The sequence below is a fragment of the Mustela putorius genome, unplaced genomic scaffold, assembly GCF_011764305.1.
Source record: "Mustela putorius furo isolate JIRA1106 unplaced genomic scaffold, ASM1176430v1.1 tig00003850_pilon_pilon_pilon, whole genome shotgun sequence".
Lineage (NCBI taxonomy): Eukaryota > Metazoa > Chordata > Mammalia > Carnivora > Mustelidae > Mustela > Mustela putorius.
Genome location: NW_025422002.1, coordinates 12,566,820 through 12,593,236, shown reverse-complemented (window position 1 = coordinate 12,593,236; position 26,417 = coordinate 12,566,820). Strand labels below are relative to the sequence as shown.

The 26,417-nt window shown below is 43.1% G+C and overlaps 1 protein-coding gene across 5 annotated transcripts in view; it reads right to left on the bottom strand.

Annotated features, from left to right (window-relative positions):
* The window catches only part of TSEN2 (tRNA splicing endonuclease subunit 2), a 42,403-nt gene extending 17,485 nt beyond the window's left edge, over positions 1-24,918 (bottom strand). For 4 of the 5 annotated variants that reach the window (XR_001178936.2, XR_001178938.2, XR_006601561.1 and 1 more), the window contains exons 1-6: positions 24,808-24,918; positions 19,226-19,443; positions 17,884-17,965; positions 11,697-11,733; positions 5,609-6,140; positions 4,312-4,389 (exon numbers count right to left, since the gene is read on the bottom strand). Coding sequence is in view for 2 of the 5 variants with exons in the window: in XM_004738550.3 (XP_004738607.1) it covers positions 4,312-4,389; positions 5,609-6,140; positions 11,697-11,733; positions 17,884-17,965; positions 19,226-19,414 (918 nt within the window). In the remaining 3 variants the exon portion in view is untranslated. Of the gene's footprint in view, positions 1-4,311; positions 4,390-5,608; positions 6,141-9,638; positions 10,471-11,696; positions 11,734-17,883; positions 17,966-19,225; positions 19,444-24,807 lie in introns of those variants that run through there. The other variant, XM_004738551.3, reaches the window with a different exon arrangement.
* Between the last annotated feature and the right edge of the window lie 1,499 nt (positions 24,919-26,417).

Below are 26,417 nucleotides of genomic sequence, written 5' to 3'. Positions count from 1 at the left end.
GTTCCTGGGATTGTCAATAATTTTTAAGAGTAAAGTGGCTTGAGAACTACCGCTTTAGGTCCACTCTGGTCTAAACCTAGAGCTTCTCTAAAGATGCAGGTGACCCTGCTTCTCTGGGTCCCAGCTGCCACTCCCTGCCTGGACTTCTCAGAGGCCTTTCTGCTCCATGCATTCTCCATAGTAGCTGGAGCCATCTTTTCCCCACATGAAGGTCACGTGGCTCCCATGACTAAAACCCTCCAAATGGCTTTATGGCAAGGCACGTTGCTTCCCACAGCCTCCAGTCCCTTGGACATCTGACCACTACTCCTTCTGGTCATGTTGGCTCCATGTCTGCCCCTGAACACAGTAAGGTCATTCCTGCCTTCACCTTTTTAAGTGCTACTCCAGTATCTGGCACGTTCTGCCCCAGACGCAAAGGTCACTTCTTGGAGAGGTCTTCCCCTCCGCCCTTGTTAAGCAACCCCCATCCTGATCATCTTCTTCAGAACACACCTTTTTTTTAAAAGAAGATTTTATTTATTTATTTGACAGAGAGAGATCACAAGTAGGCAGAGAGGCAGGCAGAGAGAGGGGGGAAACAGGCTCCTCACTGAGCAGAGAACCTGGTGTGGGGCTCGATCCTAGAACCCTGAGATCATGACCTGAGCAGAAGGCAGAGGCTTAACCCACTGAGCCACCCAGGTGTCCCAGAACACATTTGTCTGAAAAGATCTTTCTTATATGCGCCTCTCCAGCTCGAAAGTCAACTCTGTGAGAGCAGAAACTCTGCTTGCCGTTCCCCTGGCTCAGGAGAGCACCTAACACATGGCGTTTGCTCTGTGCCTGTGCAGAGAGAATCGACCCCGGGTTTATGACACTGCCGGAGTCACTGCAGGCCTGGCTCTCCAGCTCCTTTCTCCTCACGTGGATGCTGCATGCCCCACAGCCCCTTGCAGCTACCTGACAGCCTTCCCGGGAGTCTGATAATCTTACTTTGACCTTTGGTCTTCCTGTGGCACACCACTCACTAATGCAGAGTACCACTGTTTCTCGGATGCACACAAATGGTGGTCAGAAGTTGATACGGAGGAGATGAACCTGGGTTCTCCAACAGTCAAGGGCTTCTCTTTTCGATGTCTCCCAGCCATCACTTCTTAGTTCAGAACGGGACAACAGGGAAGATGAACTCTGGGATGTGGCAGAGCTGGGCTGAAATCTTCATTAACAGCAAGCCCCCTGCAAGTATCACTTAAGCTCTCCTACCTCACTGACAAAATGGGGCTGAAAATGCCTTATTAAATATTTAATGAGATGGGACGCCTGGGTGGCTCAGTTGGTTAAGCGGCTGCCTTCAGCTCAGGTCATGATCCCAGTGTCCTGGGATCAAGTCCCACATCGGGCTCCTTGCTTGGCAGGGAGCCTGCTTCTCCCTCTGCCTGCCACTCTGCCCGTGCTTCCTCTCGCTTCTCTCTCTATGACAAATAAATAAATAAAATCTTTAAAAAAAAAAAAAAAGATTTAATGAGATTAAGTCTCATAAAAATTTTAAAGTCTATGCAAAGTACCTAACTGCTCAATTCATTTTAGTATTTGTTAGAATTTAAGTTCTTCAGAAACTTTCCATTATCAGTAAACAAATGTTCCTAAGAACTGATAAAACCAATGCCTCATTAATATTTATTGGCCTAAAATAAATGGTTTTTATGAATATACACAAACTGCTCATAGGCACTTATTACAGATGGAATGGATCTTAATTCAATTGAGTTGGCTTTATTTGGAATTAAATCATCAGAAGACTGGGGAAATCCGGGGAGGTAGGTGATTATGTCCCTTGAGATCTCATTAGTAAGCTTTTACTATCAAAGCAAAGTGGAGGGAAGAGTTTAATGATAGTTTTAATATCATCACGAAATCTAGCTAGGTCCCAAAGTGTTATAATGGAAAAACAGTTCTCAGTAACAGATCTTTAAGTCAGCTGTGGAATTATCATACCCAAGCTCCAGAAAAAAACTGCTCTGAATCACCAGAGAAGGGCTGCCTGTGCTCCTGATGGACATTTATGGAAACACATTAAACTGTATAAGTGGTGCACCAAACACAGGTGATTCATTCAGAGGCAATCTGCCAAAACAGAACTGAGGCAGAGCGAGGTTTAATCGCACACTCCCCGAAAACTGCAAGACCTCTGTGGAATGTCCTCAGGAACCAAGCAGCTTCCAAGAATGCACAGCAACCTAATCTACCTCCCACTACTCTTGTCTTTGTTCAGGAGTGTTTGGGAGACAGCAGCAGAGAGTGACGCCTTTTATTGTCAGTAAAAAGCATCACATGGAACACAACCAGTCACCTCCTGGAACAGTGAGGCTGACACCAAATGCCCTCTCTGCCTATTGCTGCCGCCTCCCAGAGCTGAGATCCTGGCCGGCTCCTCCTCAGCCCTCCAGCAGTCTCCCACTAATGCCAGCTCCAGTACCTGCCCTTCCCTGACATGGCCACTGCAGTGCCCCAGCACCGCCAAGACCGGGTCAGAACCCTGGTTGATACTTATAGATATGCCCTCATGATCTAGCCCTTCTGTGTTGCCATCCAGGGCTGAGCTGCATGAAGGAGTCTACGCTGTCTAGTGTCCAAATGGCAATACACTATTTATCTTTTCACATCTGTAGATATCACCAACTCCATGAAGGCTTTCCAGCTAGTTCACGTCCTTTTGGACTCCACCAGTTTCTGTGCAAATTCCACACCCTGAATGCCCCCATTTAACAAATAAAATGATTAAGCACTTGATAGACATCAGACATTGGGTACAAGGATACCAGAGGAGCAACACTGGCACAATCCACAGGCCACATGGAATGTAATTATTTCTGGGCCATCTTTAGGACCAGAGCCATATTCTGTTTATTTCTGTATTGTTAGTACTTAGCCCAGTGCTCGGCACAGAGTAAGTACCCATTGAACATTTTTGCAAAATACTGATTGCAAAAGAAAAGGTTCTAACTAGCTACTTAATAGCTTTTACAAGTAATTTAATAATGATGATAACAACAAGAAAAGCAGACACTAATGCTTACTGAGCACTTACTATGTATCAGGCACTGTGCTGAGCCCATTACATGGGGTAGTTAATTCCCAGAAGATCTTATGAACAAGGCATTACATAACGCTCATTATACTGAGAAGAAATCAAGGCCCAGAGAGCTCAAGCACCTAGAGAAGGGGAATCTACAGTGTTGTCCAGCAGAACTTCCTATGATGATGATGTTCTACACCTGTGCTGTCCAATACAGTCACCACTATCCACCTGTCGCTGCTGAGTGAAATGTAGCTGGCACAACTGAGAAACAGAATTCTGCATTTTGTTCACTTTTAAATTAAATAGTCACACGTGGCTAGTGGTTACTGTCTTCTGCAACAGATTCAGCTGGTGCATTTGTAGAAAAAGGAGATGTAGTAAATAATTCCAAATATCATTTCTGGGTCCCACAGTCTGTTTGGTCTCATTGCAAGGAAGGAAGTACAGACAAGGAAATCCAGAAAACATGGAGATACAACTACTTCTCTGAGAATGCACCCACAAAGTTACCAATGTGGCCACATTCAACAAGCACTTCCTGAGACCTGCATCTCCACCAAGAACAGTGCTAGTGACTGCGGGAGCCATCCAAGACAAGCAGGAGCATTCTGGGAGAGGAAGCACATGAGATTGAGGAAGGGGTACAGTTCTCCAGGGCAAAAAGGACATTTCTGTGCACAATGTAAACATAAGCCAAGGAGGAGGGACTGAACAAATGAACACAGGATAGAGGAACTCCAAATAAGAGGGAAAATTTATGATGCAGTTTTTAGAAAGTCACTTTTAACTAACTTTTGGGAATGTAGCTATTCCATTAAGAGACATGTATTAGTAATTCTGCAGAAGGAAATATCTAGTATCCATTTATATAATTAGCAGCCACGACATGACTTGAAGCACGCACCTTGGCTTATTAAAAGCTGGTGAAACTATGAAACACTAAAAACCATGAACTGTACACTTTAAATGGGTGAATAGTATGGTATATAAGCTGTATCTCATCATATAGGAAGGACCCCTTCTTAGACCTGATGAAATGAAGGTTAAGGAGTGAAGTTTAGGCAGACCTACTTTGGAAGGTGCCTATGGTTATGTCAATACCTATTTGTAATGTTCAGTTACTGCATACTCAGTTACTGAATTATATAGTTCCTGAGTTATATACAGAATTGAATTTACAAGTGGACCCCATTAGAGGTTGTCCAGGCCCTGAGACCAAGAGCTGAAAAGGTAACATGCAGGAAACATACCTCTTCTAAGCTAAGCTGCAAATACTCCAAGATCCTATATGGATTTCTTCTGCATACTAATCTCCTTTTTGGTGCCAACTGAAAAGAAATAAACAGAAGCACTACATATTACATAGAGCGGATTGCATTTTAAAACATTTTTCTTACAATTTTCACAGATTTACATTTATTTGATTGATACTGTTAAAAATATTTTTAATTATGATGTGGAAAAAGAAGTTTTAGGTTTCTATTATTAACATTTTGATTTGCTTCCTCTCTATGTTCTCCACGAAATTTTCCCATGGTTGTGATCCTTTCCTTGGTCAAATTTAAGTACTTCTTTTCACCCACTTGCAACTCAGAAGGGTGGGCCTAGCTTATCAGGTTCCATTAACGCTATTCTAAAGGCTAGATAGTATTTCTTCAAACAGGTGTTTCACATACAACTTAGCCATTAGATTTGCTCATTTTAGCTATTACAGATAATTCTAGGGCAACCGACTCTGACTATGCATCCCTCGGTAGGGGGCGGGGGTGTGTGCTCTTGAGCTTTCCAGTGTTTTTCCTGTGCTGGCTGACCTCCTCCATACCCGAGACTCCCTGCACCACAGCTGCACTCAAGACTATGTGTAATTACTACAGCACTTCTTTTTTTCCCACCCAAGGGAAAGAATATTATTATATATGCTTTAATTTGCACTTTCTTTTTTTTTTAAGTTAAGTTATTCACAAACTTTGAGGTTTTAGGAGAAATAACATTCATAGCTACTGGGCCACCAGGGCTGGGATCCAGTGCCTGCTAGTTCTCCCAGAGGGTCTCACCACCTCCCACATGTCCTGGGCACTTAATATGGGCCTTCTACCATTTCTGAGTAAGGGGCATCCTGGTTAGCCCTCATCTGCGATGGGCCAGAAACTTAGGAAGTAATTTTCTTCTTCAGTTGATCTTTGGACAACACAGGGGCTAGGGGAGCTGACTTCAGCCACAGAAAATCTACATATAATCTCTGACTCCCCCCAAAATTAACTACTAATAGCCTACTGTTGACTGGAAGCCTTACCAATAATTATAAATGGCTGATTATTGTGTATTTTATATATGTGTTATATGCTGCATTCTTATAATAAAGCTAGAGGAAAAAAATACTTTAAAAAGTCATATGGCAGAGAAAATACATTTACAGTATTGTACTGTATTTATCAAAAAAAGCAAAACCAAAACCCAAAAAAACAAAAGCCTGCACACCAATCCTTGTGTGTATAAGTGGGTTCATGCAGTCTGAACCCCTGTTGTTCAAAGGCCGGCCATACTTACTTCTTCACTTGGGGCACATTCCTTCTCGCTCTCATCATACACATCTTCCTCCACCAGCACGTACTCATCACCAGGCACCCTCTCGCTGGCACAGAGGGGACCTGTGGGCTGGCTCCCATCTCCAGGCTGAGTGTCAGGCAGGGGGAGGAGGACACCTTCTTTGCCACAAGGAACTCGGGGCAGGGGGTGGTGCTGTGGCTTGGCCACCTCCGCCACAGGTTCACCCATGCCGTTGGGAGCGAATGGGTCAGGCCCAGGGCCCTGCTGCAGGCTGCCTGATGGCTTGCAGGGATCGTCCATGCCAACCGACTTTTCCGAGTCCCCATTCATCACAGAGGGTTCCTCTCTATCTGTGGTAACTTCCATTTTGGAAGTCGTTTCAGAGTTCTCATCGTGCCTTTGAACTTCTTTCCTTTTTATACCAGGATGCTCGAGTGGTTTTGTGTAATCCTGGAGGGTTGTCTGTACAGTACTCTCCTCCTGCCCTTGTCCTCGCATGAGCTCTGCGGCCCACTCCACATGATGCTGATACCTGGAAGATGCAAATACTGTTAGTAGCACCTGAATTTCAATATTCAAAGCACAACGTGGCATGCAGAAGAGATGGGTTCATAGCATGTCAAAGCGTTTATAGCAGTTTTTCTCAGTAGAGGGCTATAGGTAAATGTTTTCTTTATACTTTTTTTTGGTGTGTGTTTTCTAACTGTTCTGCAATAAGCATGTGTTACTTTTGTTTTATTAGAGCTTCATTTAATTTTCTTACTTTGAAAAAAAACTTGACTCCAGTTTGACCAAGTATGAATATTTATGTAATTTAAAACTGGTTGGCCAAATGATTAAGGTGACTACAAAGAGAATATGGCTATGTTCTCTCAGGATTTCCTTTACATTATTCTCAATTTTGGATATCACAACATTTTCAGAAAAATATCCCACTCACAGTATACAGAGTCTTTGCTCGGCACTGGAATGCAAAATGAGAACTTCAATAAATATTTTTCACAGTACCTACTAAGGTCCTCACTGCATATGGCATGAAAGGATACATATGGCCAAGCATCCTAGCAGAAAGGGCACTTTCTCTCATAATAACTTTTGAAGTACTGTTTGATGAGGAATATCTGCTTCGTTCCTCAAATGTAAAGGCAACCCCGAACACTTTCCATGTTATAAAAAATCACAGGTAAGACAATAGCGTTCTGCCCCAGTGAGACCCCTGGCCTGATGATCCCACTGCAATGCCTCCATGCAGAGTCAGGCTGCCATACTGGAAATCTCATCAGCAGGAGCTAAAGGCAATGCGAAACTCAAGCACTTTTTTCTTTTCTTTTTTTTCCTAGATTTTATTTATTTGACAGTGAAAAAGCACAAGCCGGGGAACAGAAGAAGAGGGAGAAGCATATTCCCAGGTAAGCTGGGAGCCCTATGCGGGCCTTGATCCCAGGACCCTGGGACTGAAGCTGAAGGTAGATGCTTAACCATCTGAGCCACCCAGGTGCCCTAACTCAAGCACTTTTTGCCTCTACCTACAACCGTTGGCCTGGAAGCCACTTACGACCACACGGTTTGTGGGAAGACCAGAGGTAATTTTACTCTTCACCTTAAGTATTTTGCTTTGCGTATAGATGACTGAATATGTCACAGTTTCTAAACTGTGGCATCTCATACGCAACTGAACAAGGAAGTTGGCCTCTGCTATATTTTAAGATTTGTGGCTGCTTAACCCTGATTCCTCAGAGGAATGCTGTCCACACCCTGTCTATCCTACATAGGGATGAGTATGCCTTCCTATATACTGGGAACTGTATCTTAGATTTAAAGAGTAAAACCTAGAAAGGCTACACCTACATCTAAGAAGAAGCAGGGTAGACACCACAATTGTATGCATGAATATCAGTCAGACTCTTTGACTTATATATATGTGACAAAGCCTATTACTTAACTTCTCTGTGGTTGTTCCCCCACCTGTAAGTAGGGGTAATGAGACAACTACTGCAAAAAGGGGTTATGTATTACTTTTAATAATCAGAATAAAAAATGTAGTTGCTCATACAATGGCAGGGTGTCTTCTCACCTGTATGAAAAGTATGGCCGCTGTTGCATACAGTTAAAAGAACTTTCAATTGAGAGATCTCAAAAAGAATCTTTGCTCTTCATGCCACCTATAGTACTGGCTTGATAGGCTTTGTGGATTTATGAATCTTTTTATTTGAACACAGATTTTTGTGTCAACATATCTTTCTGGGGAAGGGATCCCCAACTTTCATCAAATTCCTTGACTTAAAATATGTGAAAGAACCACTGATGAAAGGTTCAACTATTGCCCCTTTGAGCAAAAGATCTGAACTTGAGAGAGAGAGAAAAAGCATAGAGAGAAGGAGAGAGGCTCTGATCTCTGCAATACGGTGGTCAAGGCAGATACAAGTTCAAACTCTCATTCCATCATGTTCCTGTACTAGCTACCCGACCCTTGAAAGGCTCAGCTCCTACTCTGTAAACCAGGAGTAAACCGTACTGACATGATGGATTTGTTGCAAGGACTAAAGGAGACAAGACATGGGCAATGCTCAGCACACAGTAAGTACTCTATAAATATGCTTGTGGGCTTTTTAGGGGGAGACTTGAAAAATAAAATCATTTTGACTTATACATATACATTACAAAACACAAATAACATTTTTAATGAATGGAAGTGTACACCTTGCTTTTTGAGAGCAGGACAGCTCTGTGGGGACAAGTGCTGCACCAGATCTGGGTTCGGGAGTTGGCTCTTTCATGTGATTCCGAGCTAAAGCACTTAACACCCCTATAACTTTTTGCTCTTCTGCAAAAAAGCAGAATCACACCTGCATTCCTGCCTCATTATGACCTCAGATGCTCATTTTGTGGAAGCTCAAATGAGAGCGTGGCTGCAAAAGCATGTGGGAGAAAGCCTCTGAGAAAGACTGGTGATGCAAACAGCCAGATACACAAATGACTAAGACATATGGCATATGAGTCACAGAGCAGGTGTCCTCTCATTGGCTGACAATGCCTGAAAAAGCCAAGTCCTGCTGCGATTAACCCTGGACACTGCTGGAGAAGCAGCAGGAAGAGAAAAGTAAAAGTCAGGCGACATAAGGGAGAGAGTGGCAGGGGGAAAAGGTGGCAGCTATGATTAGCAGCAGTGAAGAGACTGGTGAAAAGCCATTTCAGGGCTACCCGACCGCACAAGGGTGTAGCATCTGAATACGCCTCTGCTTCTTCTGTCTCTATGGCCTTGAACATACTCTTCCACTGGCACGGTGAATGCCCCCCTCCCCCACTTACAGATGAATGCCTATCTGCCATTGGAAATTCACAGCAAAACAGTTTTGAGGCAGTCTGCTTGGGTCCAAGTACTGCCCTTACACAAGTTATGTAACCTCTGATTGCGTTTCCTCACCTGTCAGATAACAGGACCTACCTCTAGGGGAGATGAGAGGACTTTAGGGGACAGTCTAAAATGTGTTATCAGCACAGGACCTCATTTATGGAATATGACCAAGAAATGCCAGCATGTACGACGTTATTGTTCTCCTGTGTCAATGTCTTGGAGGCTCTGAAGCTGAACTGCCTTGTCTGAGCTGATACAATGAGATGGAAATGACTATGCCTACCTCAAAGACTTCTCGAGAAGATGAACTGAGATGGTCAAGTAAAGCGTCCAGACTGATAGCTAGCACTGTTAGAGAGCCGGTACCTGTTAGCTATGACAGTGATCACAGTAATAACCTCCCTGCAATGTTTATTACAGAACAGTCCAGTCATTTACTTCTCTTCTGCTCCCACTTGATGGTAAATCCCTTGAGAATAGGGATGAAATTTTTTCCTCCTCTTGTATCTGTAGCACCTACCCGACACCCAACACTCAGGCACCTGCAGTAAACACTAGCTGAACAGAGGACTACAAATGGGGGGGGGGCAACACCTCCCTCACGACTGGCCCTTCGAGGACACAACCTATATATTTCAGTCCCCTAGGGCATCATCCAAGGGTCTGGATACTCACCTCCAGAGAGGATTACATGGAAGGTTCTCATCACCCATGGACAACTATGTTGGGAAAGAGCCAATCAGAGTGAATTCACTTGAGAAAGGGAATCAGAGTTTAGAGGGAAGAGTAAAGAAACAATTACAACAAGCACTTAAGCTGAAAAATTAACATAAAAATATAAAAATGAACCCAGTTATTTTAATATTTAATAATTTAGATTTTGACTGCAATTATTATGGCCAAATAATTAATCAAGTGATGGGGGGCCATAATTTTCTGCAGAAATGTCAGATATGGTTAAGTCCTAACCCCTGGCACCTGTGAATCTGACCTTCTCTGGAAACACTGTCTTTGCAGATGTAACCAAGTTAAGATGAAGTCATACTGGCTAGTTTCCTTGTAGGAAAGAAGAGGGAAATTTGGACAGAGACACGTAGACATACACAAGGGAGAGCTCCATGTGAGAATGGTGGAAGAGCCTAAAGAGATGCATCCATAAGCCAAGGAATGTCAAAGATTGCTGGCTACCACCTGAGGTTCACACCAGGCATGGAAGATGGGAGGATCCTCCTTTATAGCCTTCTGAAGGAGCACAGCCCAGCTGATATGCTGATTTTAGACTCCTGGTCTCCAGAGGTATGTGACTAAATTTCTGTTCTTTTGAGCTATGGTAGCCCTAGGGAACTATACAAGGATCAATAAAATGCTTGGAATGTTATTACTGCAGAGCTGACAAAGGGATAACTTCAGCCGGGTGACAATCTCCCCCACCCAGAACTTCACATACTCAAACTGGCTGGACTGCCAGCCCAATCAGGATGCAGTTTTTTTTTTTTTTTAAAGATTTTATTTATTTATTTGAATAAATCATAAGCACAAGCAGGCAGAGAGGCAGGCAGAGAGAGAGGGGGAAGCAGGCTCCCGCTGAGCAGAGAGCCCGATTCGGGGCTCGATCCCAGGACCCTCAATCATGACCTGAGCCGAAGGCAGAGGCTCAACTCACTGAGCCACCCAGGCGCCCCCAGGATGCAGTTCTGAGGGGCAGCCTTCTGCTCTGAGTCCTAGGGTTGACCACAGCAGCTTTCCTGCAGCTGCTCCTGGGATGGGGGCTTTGCCAGGTTCTTAGCAGGCCCCTCCCAGACTGGAACCCTACCCCCACACCCAGCCTGCAGGTATAGCCACAGCAGCCACTGAGATCTCCCTGGGGTCACTGTCCCTGGCTACGGGTTACCGAGCACACAACTGAATAGGAGCTGTCAGATTCTGCCAGTATGTGCTAGAAGCAAAAAGAAAAACCACTGGGGCTTCAATATTTTTAGAAGGCTTACAGAAGAGTCACCACTGGAGCTGCCTCTCAGGGACAATGAGGATTTAAATGCATGAACGTTTAGTCCACAAAATCCCACCAAGGGACCACTCTGTGTTGGGGCTGCAGAGAGGAAGCAGGCCTGGTTCCTGCTCTCCAGGAACTGACAGTCTAAATCCAGGTGTATGACAGCCGGCACAGCGAGGGGCGCCAAGGCGGACTGTGTGGGAGCTGGAAGAACCAGCCCCACGAAGGGAGGGTGGTGGTGACAAGAAAACCTCCAAGAGAGTGACAGGCAGCGTGCTTGCTTGGGGGGGGGGGGTCAAGAAGAGAAGTTCCGGAAAATGGGAGAGCGTAAAGAAAAGCCAGAGGAAGGAATTGGGATTGTATGAGTAGATGAGGAAGAGCCTCCATGGAAGCCTTTCTCTCACCCTGCAAGTGTAGAGTGAGGAAAGAGGATAGGGAGAGGTTAGTTCTAGACCTAAGTGTAAACATCCTAGCACTTAAAGACATACACAGTAGAGGACACTTGTTCATATTTTGGAAGTGGCAAAGGATTTGGATTAGCATTATTTAAAAAAATTAACTTAGTGCATTTCAAATATGATTTGATCCACATTAAGTTCAGACATAATTTTCAAGGACACACCTACTACCAAAAAAAAGAAAAACAAAAAACAAAAAACAAAAAAACAAGGCGTGACCTACCACACTGGAAAGGCTATCTACAAACAGATCTGACTTAAGCCAAGGCCATCATGACTTACTTCTTTGACGTGATTATAGGCATGTCTGTCTTCATATCTGTAACAACAAAAAAGTCTCTTCAGACAATTTTCCTAAAGGTAAAAAATACATTGAAAATCCAGAAAAACAAAGAGAATTTCAAGAATCACAAAATCACACATTTAGAAGGCTAATCTTGCTCAACCAGCAATGGCATGCTTTATATGCCATCATTCCCTGAACCCACTGGAAGGCAGTGCTGATTGATCACAGTGCTCTTGCTGTGCCCAGATGTGACCCTGAAATCCTTCTCAACACTGCAGCGCAGCAGCAATGGCATGCAAGAGGAAACCCCTCTGCCACCTCTGAACTTTTGGATGAAAATATCGAGGCACTAAAGTTACGCACTTTGCCATTTTCCCGTGCTCCATAAGGCATCTTCAGTCAAAGCTCCCCACATGTACCGACAAAAAGGGTTGATGAAGTGAATTTCATGGCAGTGTTGGTGCTGGGTGTGGACCTGGGAGTTCTGGGTTCTAGCTCTGGGCATCTGGCTGGTTGAGCCTTTCCACCTTCGGTATTATTTACTGATCACCTGATGGTGTGGGTTTTAGTCCTCATCCTCCTCCACTCTGCCTTGGGCAAATCGTTTCTCCTTACCCAAACTCAGCCTTCTGCCCAGGGCATTAAAGGCTTGGAATAGATGATCATCAGCTTTAAAAACACTAGGAGTTCACATACTCCTACCTCCTTAGGAATTTGTCAGTTTTTGCTGTGTCATGACCTCCCTCCTCTGGTAAATTTAATAAAAATGACAATTTAGCATGCATTACTGATAGTCATCCATGTGTCCAGCACTGGAGACACAGAAGTAAGAAAATAAATCCTCGTTTCTTGAGATACAGCCCAGTTGGGGAGACAGACCAGAAATGACTGATTCTAACCCAAGCTGAGGAGTAAAAGGAGTATAAAGGGAGTAGCTCACTTTACCTGAAAGGCTTAGTAAAAAAACACCAAGGAGGAGGAGTAGCTGAGCTGGGCTCTGAAGAGTGAATGAGGGTTCACCAGGCAGACCAGAGGGAAGGAGGCAGGGGAAGCCATGCAGAGGCTGAAAGAGTAAATGCATGGCAGGTCCATGGAATGGCAAGCAGCCCAAGGTGGCTGTAGTGCCAACAAGTAGAAAAGAGTGCAGAGAGAGGGTGGAAGATGAGGCTGAAGCCAGAATGTGAAGACCCTCCTAAAATGGACATTTGAGATTTACTTCTTCAAGGCAGTCCACAAGCTTCATTTATGATTCCTTGGCATAAATTCCTTTCCTTCAAATTTCTATTACTGTCTAAAATTCAGTTACTACACAGATCAGGAGAAGATTCTCAACTGTTAAGATCATCATACTATTTGAAAGCCTTCTAGGTTTCTGGCCAAATATTCGTAATGCTGAAGCTTGATGGTGGGGGTCATTATGCTATTTTTTCCCCCACTTTTTGAAAAAGTGAAAAAGTTTTCAGACATACAAAAGTAAGGAGAATAGTATAATAAATTCCCATGTTGCCATCCCTCAGCTTTAACAATTAACTCATGGCCAGTCTTGCTTTATTTGTTCTTCTGTTCATTCTCCTGTCTCCAGATTATTCTGAAAAAGATCCCTTACATCCTATCACAGCATCTCTAAGTAGTGCTTATATATTTCTCTAAAGACTTAAAAAAATCCAAAAAACCTTGTATAAAAAAATTGGGGGCGTTGGCTGGCTCAGTTGGTGGAGCATGTGACTCGAACTTGAGGCTGTAAGTTCAAGTCCCACATGTGCATAGAGCTTACTTAAAAAAATTATAAAAATTGGAAAAATAATTGCAATACCATTGTTACTTTTAAAAATTACTATTAATTCCTTAGCCTCATCCAAAATCTATGAACTGTCACAATTTTTGAAAATTGGACTCAAAATCCATCTAAGGTCTATACGTTGCAACTGACTGGTAAATCTGAAGTTGATTCTAATATACGTGACCCCACATGTTTTTCTTCCCTGTGATTCACTTACTGAAGCAATTGGGTCTTCTGTCCTATACAGCTTCCCCCTGGTCTGGCCTCAGAGGATCACGTCCCTACTGTGCTGTAAACATGGTGGCTCATCAAAGGTCGCAGGCCCAGTACTGTTCTTGAATTACTCATGGACTGTCCAAGAAGAGCCTGCACCAACCTTTAAGCAACTGCCTCACTCAACACATCGCTTAGTTCAGCTCCCCTTGTCTTCACAGCCTGATTTTCACAGAGAGGGAAGCCATAGGTAAACAGCTAAATAGTAGGGGATCTATTTCCATTCTGTTGCAAAGGACTTGACACTTGAGTACTTTGAGCAGCACTGGCTTAATTAACGCATTCTTTGACCCTGTTTCCCGCAAATCGATGCAACTGGTGGCTTGACCAGATTCAGGCTCAGTATTTTGGGCAGCCTACTTCATGGGTGGTGCTGTGTGTTTCCCTCACAAGACAAAAAAATGTGTTGTCTCTTTGTATGTCATCAACACCACTGGTGATCAATGTTTTATAAGAGGATGCAAAATGGTGCTATTCTAATCCCATTATTTCTTGTTTATAAGCAGGAATCTTCTATAGAGAGAAATCCCTCACTACTTAGTGACCTCAAGAACCAGTCCATGTTTACGAATTTCCAAAATGGTGAATCCTCCACAAGTGAACTGTGAATTTCTCCTGGAATGTATCAGTATGTACTAGCAAAAATTAAAAGATTCAAGCGTTTTTTTTGAGGTATTATTACCAATGACTGGATTTTAAAACAAATTATAGTATTAATTCTTTTTGTTTGTTTTTAGCAAGAGAAAGAGAGAGAGAGAATCTGAAGCAGGCTCCATACTTAGCACAGAGCCTGATGTGGGGCTCAGTCTCACGACCCTGAAATCACAGCCTGAACCGCAATCAAGTGTTGGACACTAAACCGACTAAGCCACCCAGGTGCCCCTATAGCATTATTCTCATTGATGTTCAAATGTTTCCCTCTTTGGTCTGGGGAGCCTCCTTTGAAACAAGCCTAGCACTTTTTGATAATCTTCTTTGCTTCCTGGTACAGATGTTTATTGTGAAAATCCTGGCTCTCAACCATACCAACATAATTAATCATGTGCTTTTCTAAACAATACCCATACAACAGTCGGTTGTATGATTGCTATCACCTGTAAAATAATTGCTGAAAATAATGTGAAGATTATTTTGCAACTCTTCCTTTCTTTAGAGTATAGGGCAGGTTGATTGCACTGATGGTCCCAGTTCTTCAGATCTTCCACCTGCCAAACACGTTGACTCTAGACAAGTTGGAGTAACAGCAAACATGCCATGAGGAGAGGTCCAAAAAGCACCGGCATGCTGGGGCTTGCTTGTGACCCTCCACCATGACCATGAGAACACGCCTGGGCTAGTCTGCTAAAAGGATGACATTATGGTGCCCCCCGCCCCTCATCCCAGTTGAGACCATCCTAGACCAGCTGACAGCCGACCAACAGACAGCCAGACACTAGTAAGTCCAGCTCGATCCATTATTGGACTAAATCCATCAGAGTAGCCAGCTGATCTCTATAACTAACCAGATGGAGAAGTATATGCAGCCAAGATCAGCACACCTACCTAGCAAACTTGTCAGCAATTTGGATGCTGCTGAAAGCCAATGATTAAATAACACTGTGCCAAGAGATAACTGACACAAAGTCTATGCTATTAGGATTGAACCTCAAGTCACCATGTTCTACAGTCACTCAATATAGTTTTCTTCCATGGCTATACCACCAACTTGATATATAGATTCCGCTTTTTTAAAAAATTACTTTTTTTTTTTTTAAAGATTTTATTTATATATTTGACAGACAGAGATCACAAGTAGGCAGAGAGGCAGGCAGAGAGGAGGAGGCAGGCTCCCCACAGAGCAGAGAGCCCGATGTGGGGCTTGATCCCAGGACCCTGAGATCATGACCGAGCCGAAGGCAGTGGCTTAACCCACTGAGCCACCCAGGCGCCCCTAAAAATTACTTTTAAAAATTTAACTTTGTTTTGTAATCATGTAACACATTTACAAGGTTCCAAAGTCAAATCTATAAAGTTGGACCTCTTTCTCCATCCTGTTCTGTCCCTCCACCATAGGCATTAAAAAGAATCCATGATTTATCCTTCCTTAAATTTCAAAAATATATTTATATCCCCCCAACTTCAGATAAACCATGGCACACTACGCAGATTCCCCCTTACTGTGCCTTCTTTGCTTAGGAACACATCCCAGTTATCCTTCATTCTTAGCTCAGTTCCATGGTACTTCATTGTATGAATGCAGTACAGTGTTAATTGACCAGTCCCCTCATACCGGACATTTGGGTCGTATCCAGTCTTTAATATAAGAAACAGTTTGCAATGAATAGCCTCGTGCAATTTCTTTTCATATTTTTGCCAGTCTATCTTTCAGAAAAATTCCTAGAAATGGAATTGCTGGGTTAAAAGTAAATGCTGGAGGGGCGCCTGGGTGGCTCAGTGGGTTAAGCCTCTGCCTTTGGCTTAGGTCATGGTCTCAGGGTCCTGGGATGGAGCACCACATCAGGCTCTCTGCTCAGTGGGGAGCCTGTTTCCCCCTTTCTCTCTGTGTGCCTCTCTGCCTACTTGTGATCTCTCTCTCTCTGTCAAATAAATAAATAAAATCTTAAAAAAAAAAAAAAAGTAAATGCTAGATATCCACAGGCAAAACACTGGACCCCTACTTTATATCACACATAAAAATTAACTCAAAGTGGATCAGAGACCTAAATTTAAGAGCTGAAAATATAAAACTCTTAGAAGAAAACACAGGGGAGAATCTGTATCAGCTTGGATTTGGCAATGGCTTCCTAAATATGACACCAAAACCATAAGTAATGAAAGAAAAAAACATATACACTGGACTTTATTAACATTAAAAAATTTTATCACTTCACACTCACCAAGATGGCTATCACAAAAAACAGACCAAAAAAAAAAAAAAAATCAAAACCCAGAAGATAACAAGCGATAGAATTAGGAACTTTGTGTATTGCTGGTGGGAATATAACAGGGGGAAGATATTGTGGAAAACTGTTTGGCATTTGCTAAAAAATGAAAACAGAACTATCATAAGAGCCAGCAAGTTCACTCCTAGGTATATGCCCAGGAGAAATGAAAATATATGTTCACACACACACACACACACACACACACACACACCCCTGTATATGAACATTCACAGCAGCCCTATTCATAACAGACCCAACGTGGGAACACCCCAAAATGCTCATCTTTGGATGAGTGGATAAACAAAACATGGAATACCCATACAATGGGATATTATTCAGGATAAGTTCTGATAATGCTACAACATGGCTTCACAATGTATGATTCCAGGTACAATGAAGTATCTAGAATGGGCAACCTCCGAGGCACAGTGAACATATTAGAGTGGCTAGGGGTTAGGGGGAGACGAAGATTGGGGGGGAGGCATATGCATAAATCATTTTGGCAGCCATTGCTAAATTCCCCTCTGTGACAGTTGTACCACCTGCATTCCCACCAGCGATGCGTGAAGAATGTTTCTCTGGGCCTCCCCAAGAAGAATATGGTCAAACTTTTGGATTTTTGCCAATCTGATTGCTAAAATGGTATCTTAGTGCAGGTTTAATTTGTATTTTTTCTTACAAAAAAACCCCAATTATGTTTTTATATGCTGGCATTGGTTATGTAATCACCTTGAGACTTCCTTGGACAAACACACTAAGGTAAAAGATTTTTAAGTTAAAAGAAGGCGAGTCAAGCAAGTAAGAACTACACACATTAGTTAATGTTTTAACAAATTCATTAATGTTATGGTTATTGTTTAAATTCTAATGCTAGAAATAAAAAATATAAAGCTCATTTTGCATATAGGTGAAGAGGTACTTAAACTACTAGTACCTTCTGAGTGCACAGTACCCTGCTAGTCAATATTTACCAACAGAAAAACCTGAATAACACTTTTGATAACTCCAGAAATTAGTTAAAACTCATTTTCACCAATCATCAGAATCCTTTCACCTTGATCAGAATTATTATAGTTGCTAGTTTTAGCAGTAAAATTGCCACTGTGCATGTTATGTCTTCTCCAGAGAATTTTCCTATGTAATCAAAGTGTAAGATCAAAGAGGAAAAAAATAATTTGCCAAATGAACTGAATGAGGTACGTTTACCTTTCCACTTAGCAATGAGCTTAGGATCTGAAATTGTGAAGTTTGGACGGCTTCTAGACAGGATACCTTTTCCAAAATAACCCTTCCAGGAAAAGAGAAAACAAAGTTAGTTCATGTATAGTTACCATTTTTATAGCTGATGGAAAATAACTATTTGAGTTAACAAGAGATTCATTCTATTTTTCTAAGCTTTATATTTTCCTTCTGATTATTTTAATGATTACAAATGAAGATCTTAGCATTTATCTCTGATTGTTTGAAGAGTTCTAGTAAGTTTTCAGTACACCTTATGTGTCTTAACCTAATGATTTCAGTCTGGGTTTGGTAAGCTTAAGGCAATGAGATAGGCAGAGGCAGGGCCTTGGCCTAGAGCCCCATTTCATAAGGATCAATGCCACCTGCTGTATCCCACTGTGAGAAGGTGGCTACAGCATATGTATTTTGTATAAAAATGTTTAGAAAAGCCATTTTAGAGATGAAGTAGATCAATGGGTGACATGGGCTGGAAGTGGGAGCAGCGATTAACTGCAATGGTACAAGGGAACTTTTTGTGGTGATGGGAATGCTCCACAACTAGACCGTAATGGTGATTGCACAACTCTATGAATTTACAATCATTGAATTACGCATTTACAATGAGTGAATTTTTATGGCACTAAATTATACCTCAATAAAGCTATTTAAAAAATGCTCCCAAGTTGGGGGATCTGGCTGCCTCAGTTGGTACAGCATGTGACTCTTGAGCTCAGGGTTGTGAGTTCAAGCCTCCTGCTGTGGGTAGAGGTTACTTAAAAAAAAAAAAAGAAGCCTCCAGTAATGCACTGGCTATGGATGGGGGTGAGGTGGGGAGGAAGCAGGCTACCAATCTCAACCTGAACTTATCATGGGTGGAAAACACAAAAACTAGAACTTGTTCTCATCTAAGAAGAGTTCCCCAAAGAGACAAGATCCCCGTGAGACAGAACAACATGCCACCCTGTGTTTACCTCTGGAGATGGAGTGGGACAGGGGAATTTTTACTTTTTACCCATTAGATTCCTGTAAATTGCTTGACATTTTTATGAACATGCATGGCTTTTATAACTGAAAGACAAGAAAGGCCAATGCACTACCTTACTATATTGTTGCAATGTGGGTTCAAGGGTGGGGGAGTAGTCTTCCTCATTAACATATGGCTTCAGGGCACCTGATTCAAATTGCACAGTTCTAACACTGGACTGAATGGCAAGGAAAGAATATAGGTCAATTACAGTTTGCTTTTGGGAGTGAATGGGGGGGAAGCAAAAAGGATAGCTGGCTCAGGGCTGTCAAAAGCAGCCATGTCAAAGCCTCCAACACTTACTCTCCCATAGAGCTGCTCCATATCTTCTGCGTCCCTCACAATTACATTGTTGTTTATCAGCTCTGCTGTGAACACTTTGAAGTCTTGCTTAGGCCCACAGTCCTGACCAAAAGGAATGGGCAGTGGAGACTCGCAACTCTCATACACTCTTCTTTTCCGCTTTGGGGCACGGAAAACTGCTTCTGCCATTTCTCAAGGGTAGCTGTTTTTAAAAGAGTCTAATAAGGAGAAAGAAACAGATAGCCAATCCATAACTATGTTGACCAAAAATGGTGATGCATTTATCTCTAGGCTCAGAAAGCTTTGTGGTCCATGTGAAAAATAAAATATTTAGAAGCAGTGTACTAAAAGAAGGAGTAATGAGAACATTTTGTACAAGCACTAAAAATCCCAATCACCTAAATATCTCAATTCCCAAAACTGTGCTCAAGAAGTCAGTAATGGTATTTCTAATTATCATGAACAAGACTGAGGCCTTGTGGCATGTCCAAAGTCATAACGCCATGCAAAAGTCTACTGATAGCAAGCACAATAGGATTCCTGTTCTTTCGCTCAGACAACAGACATTTACTGAGTACCTACCAGGGCCTCATTATAATCAGAGGTGTTGGCGATATAAAGATAAAGCCAAAAAAGACACTGTCCTCAAAGAATTAAATCTAGTCAGTATTTTTATTTTCCAAAATAAAAGGACCTTAAAATACATTCTAAACATCAGGTCAATCATCTTCTAATTTATAAGGTAAATTAATAAGTGATAACAACAATGACAGAAAGTTATTTCAGGGTTTGTTATGTACCACCAAATGTGAGTGGCAAAGAGCACAAACTCTAAAGCTAGAATGCCAGGACTGAATTGGCTTTACTAGTCCTACCTGTGTAATTTGGGGCAAAAGATGGTTAATCTCTCTGTGCTTTGGTTTCCTCATTTGCAAAATAAGGATGAAAAACAGACTCTATCTTAGAGTTAAGACCCCATAAAGGGCCAAGAAGGGTACCTGGTACATAATGAGCTTCACTCATGTATTTAATTATCATTATGGGGTGAGCACTACCAATTCTGGTTTACAGATGAAGAAAACAGGTTCAGGTCAGAGAGATTTTACAAAAGGTCCGTTCAGATGATCCCAGGTCTGTTGAACTTCAAAGCCTACACTCTTTTCACGGGGCTCTGCTGTGAGCACAGGCAGCATCTCCCACCCAGCCTCCTTGTCTGAAGGCCCACTATTTCTCAAGATTAGGAGCCAAAGGGTTCCAGAGAATTATGGAATTACTTAGACAAGACTGCCCTTGTCTGTCCTTGTCTCAGTCCTGAGCCAGTGTGCACTCAGCACTCTGAGGAAGTAAAGGAAGCCAAAGTCAGTACCTCTCCCTTCCAGGCCTTATACTCAATCTGAAGAGACAAAACAAGCACATAACACACACGAAAGCAAACTGAAGGTAACACAACAGGCTACAATTTCATAATGGCTAAAGGAAGGAAATGAAGTTGAGTGCACCGTGTGATAAAGAAAAAGAGCCACAGCAGATATATCTAACTTAAGAAAATTCAACCACATGCAAAGGGGGAAAATGTAAACAGTGCAAGCGTCTGGGCCAGGCACTCCACTCTCCCAACAGATGCCCTGGAATGAGAGGGGAGACTCGAATCTGCTGCTCCCTTTGTCCCGGCCCAGTTTGATTTAAGTGGAGAGCAGATCCAGTGCTTGAAAATATAGTGGAGCTCTATCACACGTTTCATCTACATGGATCCAAGAGAAAAAAGTAAGACTGCTTATTAAAATGCCTCCTGCGCTTAATACCAGGATCCATTGGGCAACGGATGCAACCAAGCCTGAAACAGCCGGTGATGGTGGCCAAATCTATGGAAGGTAAGTGGTTTTATGGGTTCGTGACCATTAAAAAGAAATTGAATGCCTTGTCCAGTGTGTGATGATACCTTTATCTGCCTTCTCAAAGAAATTGAGGAATTAGATGAGGACAAAGGAAAATATAGAACAAGCTTGAGTTACAGAAATTGAAAAACCAATTACAAAGATAACTGTGAAAAATAAGAATCACTAAGTTGAAACCTTCATAGAAATAACCAAGTATGCTAAGCAGCAAACACTAGAGTAATTTTTTAAATAAGATCCCTCAATGGAATTACATACTGAGCATGACTCATATATACATTATACACATGCTATAAAATAAAGCCTTTATAACAAGCCATGTATGTTGGATGTTAATGGGCAATTAAGAGATTTTCTTCCAAGAGCATTTTAACTAAATTTTCACTTGCTGACTTATCCCTCAATCCAAGCTGATGATCACATTTCGTATTCAGAAGAAACAGCAATAAAAAAAAAGAAGAAGAAACAGCAATTTATCCTGAAACTTAAACAGCTTTTTTGAGGCAGGATGTTTAAATCTAGTGAGAAACTTTCTAGGCATTTCCAGGAACAAGTTGAACTTTTATGAGATTTTTCACTTTTGAAACTTAACTTCTGGTTAGTATTTAACTTGTATATGCTACATTTGGAATTTTTTGAAAAAAAAAGAGGAAATGTTAAATGGCTAACTTCAAGAACTTCTAATTAAATTCTCTTGAACAAGTGACAATGAAGTTATAATTTGCCTGGTTTGGAACTTTCCCTCAGATTGCTGCTATATTCTCCTTATTTTTTTCAAGATTTTATATATATATATATATATATATATATATATATATATATATATATTCGACAGTCAGAGATCACAGGTAGGCAGAGAGGCAGGCAGAGAGAAAGAGGCTGAGCAGAGAGCCCGATGCGGGCCTTGATCCCAGGACCCTGAGATTATGACCTGAGCCGAAGGCAGAGGCCCAACCCACTGAGCCACCCAGGCACCCCAATATATACTCTTTAAGAAAAAAGCAAGAATGAGCTAGGACACTTGATGGCAAGAACTCTGTATTCCAACCCAAGTGTGTGTGACAGAAAGGTTCCTGCCACAAAATGTTCCCTGTTTTCCACAAAATCTCAAAGTCTGGTGGTGTTTCCTCTGCCCATGTGGCAGGAAAGGCTTCAAGAATCTGGCTCATAGGACTCCTAGATATGCAAACCTGCCATTATTATCATGCGACCTTGCACAACCCACTTAAGCTCTCTGAGCCCTGTTTCTTCATCTTCAACTTGAATAGGACTGGAAAACAGTTTGGAAGTCACTCAAAGGTTAAACACAGAATAACCATATGATCCAGCAATTCCATTCCTTGGTACAGATATAAGAAAACTAAAAACAAGTTCATGCAAAAATCCATACCGGAATGTTTAGTGATTCATAATAGCCAAAAAAAAACCCAACAACAAAAAAAGTGGTTAACAACCCAAATGTCCCTCAACAGATGAATGGATCAATGAAAGGTGGTGTATCCATATGTAATGGATTACCAGCAATGAAGGAACAAAGTGCTGATAGATGCTAGTGTGTATGAAGCTTGAAAGCATTACCCTAAGTGAAAGTAGTCACAAAAGACCACATATAAGACCATTATTATGAAATGTCTACGATAGCAAATCCATACAGACACAAGTGGATTAGTGATCACCAGGTGCTGAGGGAAGGGAGAAATGAAGAGCAACTGCTAATAGGTACAGATTTATTTTTAAGGGTGATGAAAATGGTTTAAAACTGGATTGCGGTGGTGGTGATGGCTGCCCAACTGTGAATATACTAAAAATCACCAAATTGTATATTATACAAGGGTGAGTTTTATGGTATGTGAATGGTCTCAATGAAACTGCTACTTTAAAAATCTAATAGGACAAACCAAATGATCTCTAGTTTCAGGGTTTTGTGAAGGAACTGTCTTGTGTTGAATTTGAAAGGCAAAACGGGGGAGAAAGGACTGAATTCACTAGTTTCCATTATCTGCATTAGGCATTTAAGATATGTTTCTTTAGTGCCATGAAAGGAGAACAGCATAATGTAAGATGTGGCATGTGAATAAAATTAGAAGAGGTAATTATCAGTAGGTATGACATGCCAGGCACGGACTGTGCCATATGCTACACACATGGGTACTACTATCCTCTTTCACAAACAAGGAAACTGAGGCTTAGAGAGGGCCAATCATTTGCCCAAAGCCCCAGTGCACAGAGATATAAGAAGTGCACATTGTAAGAAGACTGGCCTTAAAGAGACCCATGTCTGAACCACACACGTATGTATAGGAACGACTGGGCCAGTTGTCAAGGGGTTTGGAAGGTGAAGGCTGGTTTAGACTTGGAATCGGCGCAGAGGCTTACGCAGGGATTGAGAACTGAAAAGAGATTAATTAACTCTGGGTAATATACAATAGTGGCTCTCAAGCTTGGGTGCCCGTAGAATCACCTGGAGAAATCTTAAAACTCCTAATGCTCAGAGCTTAACTGCAATTACATCAGAAATTCTGGGGTGGGACCCAGATGATTTCGGCAGTAGCCAAAGTTGCCAGCTACTGGTGACAGGATAGCCTATTCAAACTCACTTAATCCCAACAGCTCCCTAAGTACTGTTACTACTCCCATTGTTCAGAGCAGGAAAGGGACTCAGAGGGGCTGAGTGCTATGCACCTGTAAGGGATTGTTGTTTCTCCTTTCCCAACCCAGGACATACTTGACTCCAGACACAAGAAGCCTTAAGTGCATTTACTTTCCTATCAAAAGTGGGGCTTGCTCCTTATTCTTCCCTTGAGCAGACAAGCTAACACTGTTTAGGTATTCAGTAAATGTTTATTCCAAACAAAACAAGCAAAACAAAAACGGGGGAGGAAGCTCCATTTAATTTTCCAATCCCCTGGAAACACCCTGTCAAATAAACCTGGTTAAAAAACCTCCCACCCAGTAAAGCTCACCTTCTCCCAATTAAAAAATGTTTGAAGCTCCAACGGTGTACCTCCTGGGCTAAGGGAGGCAAGGATGAAAGGGACAAGGCAAACAATCCAGGCCCTGGGGAGCTTTCAAGTCAGAACCTGAGACTAAGCCACATAAACAAACGATAACCCTTTGAAGGTTGTTGTGAGGATTAAGTGGGTTAACTCTGTGAAGGCGAAGGAGCCTCGTACTGGGCCTGTCATGTGCAAGATGCTAGCCAGACGGGGGCTGCAACTGCAATACGTGACTGCACACAAGCCAGAAGGTATTAAGGGCCCACGAAATTCATAACTCCCTGCCTTACTTCATCCCTCTGCGGATTTCCTTGAGCGCGCCCCCCTCCCCAACAACCGCACTAGCGGCTGAGGATCCCCTCGGGCAGAGACGGGTGTCCAATACACCTCTACGTCCCCAGCCCCCAGCACTGAACGTGGCATCCTGTTCTTGGGAAAGAACGAAGAGAAGTGTAAAGGGCTACAGGTGCTGGAAGAACCGGAGAGGGGCTAATTCCGGTGGAACCAGGAAGCCTGGCTCCCCTGCCCGGCCTACTCTGGGGCGGCTGTGCAACGCGAGGAGTCTCTACGCCCTTTCCGCTCCCGCTCCTGAGAGCTTTCAGAAAAGGCGCCGTCGCCTCTCACACCGCGAGACGTGGCCACCGCGCTCAGCGCCACCGGACACCGCCAGCGGCTCGCCCCGGCGTCTTACCTTCCTTAGCCCCACGCGCTCGTCGTTACCCCGGTAACGCCGGCGGGTGCGCGGTCACCGCCGCCGTCAAGCAGTGCGGCCGCAAAGCCGGGTGAATGCGCAGCCGCAGAGTCCTCGGGCATGCCTGCCGGGTCTTTGCGGAGAGCGCGTGCGCAGAAGCCGCGCATACCTTGGCCGGGTGTAATCGAGTTGTCCTACCTGCCCTTCTTGGGGTTGTATGGCCAACCTCCAGCATAGATGCCACTTTTATTGAATCCTCACAGCAGTCTCGCAAGATTCGTTTTACATGAGATCCCAAGTTACTTGTCCTATGTCACATAGCTAGGAGGTAGTGGAAAAGAGGCTCTAACCCAGGCTTGAAGATTTAGTTTGTCCTGGGGTGGGCGGTGGGATAGTTGAGGCCACCAGGTTTTATTGTAGGACCTACAATAAACAAAACAAAACAAAACAAACAAACAAACAAACAAAAAAAAAGTGTCTGTAAGTATAGCCCTGACGCTGTCCTCAGCTTTCTCAGTGTAGATGTATAAGCTGCAGCATGCCGGGAACCTGTAAGGAAGCGCCCTCTCGCAGACACCTGACTAAAAGCCACAGTGTGCACTGGCAACCCTGTGCAGTGTGAAGGACAAAATCGCTAGGAGTCAGAGCTGCATCTGAATCCCTGTCGCCCGCCTCACTGGCTGGGTGGTCTTGAGTGACTTAACTTGACTGAGCCTCAGTTTCCTCTACTGAAAAGTGGGCCGTTAGAATTACGCAGGATGAGCAAAACAAAAAGGCGTGGGGGGAAGTGTAAAAGTTAATCCTGGTCATTTTAAAGGAGGTCTAGTGGGGAGTCCCAAATATACGTTTCAAAATATGAATCCCAGGCTCCCCAGCACACATACCACTCATGCTGGGCAGGTGGGGAAGGTGGGTGACAGGGAATGGTGGCAAATAATGCCAGAGACATTCATAGGGCTGGTGTGATGGTTTTTGAAATCCAAGCCTTTTTCAAATTTCTCCTGACTCCAGGACTTCACACACATTAGCCTTGGCCTGGAACATCCTTCTCCCCCTGTATGCAGCTGTAATTCCTGGCCCCTCCTTGAGCCTCAGGTCATGTATCTCTTCCTCCAGCTTATTTCCTCTTCCCTCCCTAGGCCAGCTTGGGTGACTTTCCTCTGTGTTTCTTCAGTCGTCTGGTGCATCCCATGTTGTCCCTGTTTCATGGTCCTTCTTAACCAGAGGGCTTCCGTTGATGGTCCACCTGCACTGGCCTTAACTGGTCGGCTTTGAGTCCAGACTTTGATTTAGATAAATCAAAATTAGAATAGCTTCCTGGTTAGAATGTTGCAAAAAACAGAACTTCAGCAAGGTTCACAGAATAGTGTATCAGGATGAATGGAGGCAGGGAAGGGAGAGCCGGCCGGAGGCTGTAATGTTATACCAGAACATGCCAATTTAGGAAATACTGGTTTTAGAATGGGAGCATTTTAACAATGAAGGGGAACCCAGACTTTGTCCAATTCAATTTCCTTATTTAACAGATAAGAAAAATAGGCTCAGAGGCACTGTGAGTTGCCAGATGTAGCAGAGTAAGTCTGGGCGGGGGGGGGGGGGGGGGGGAGGAC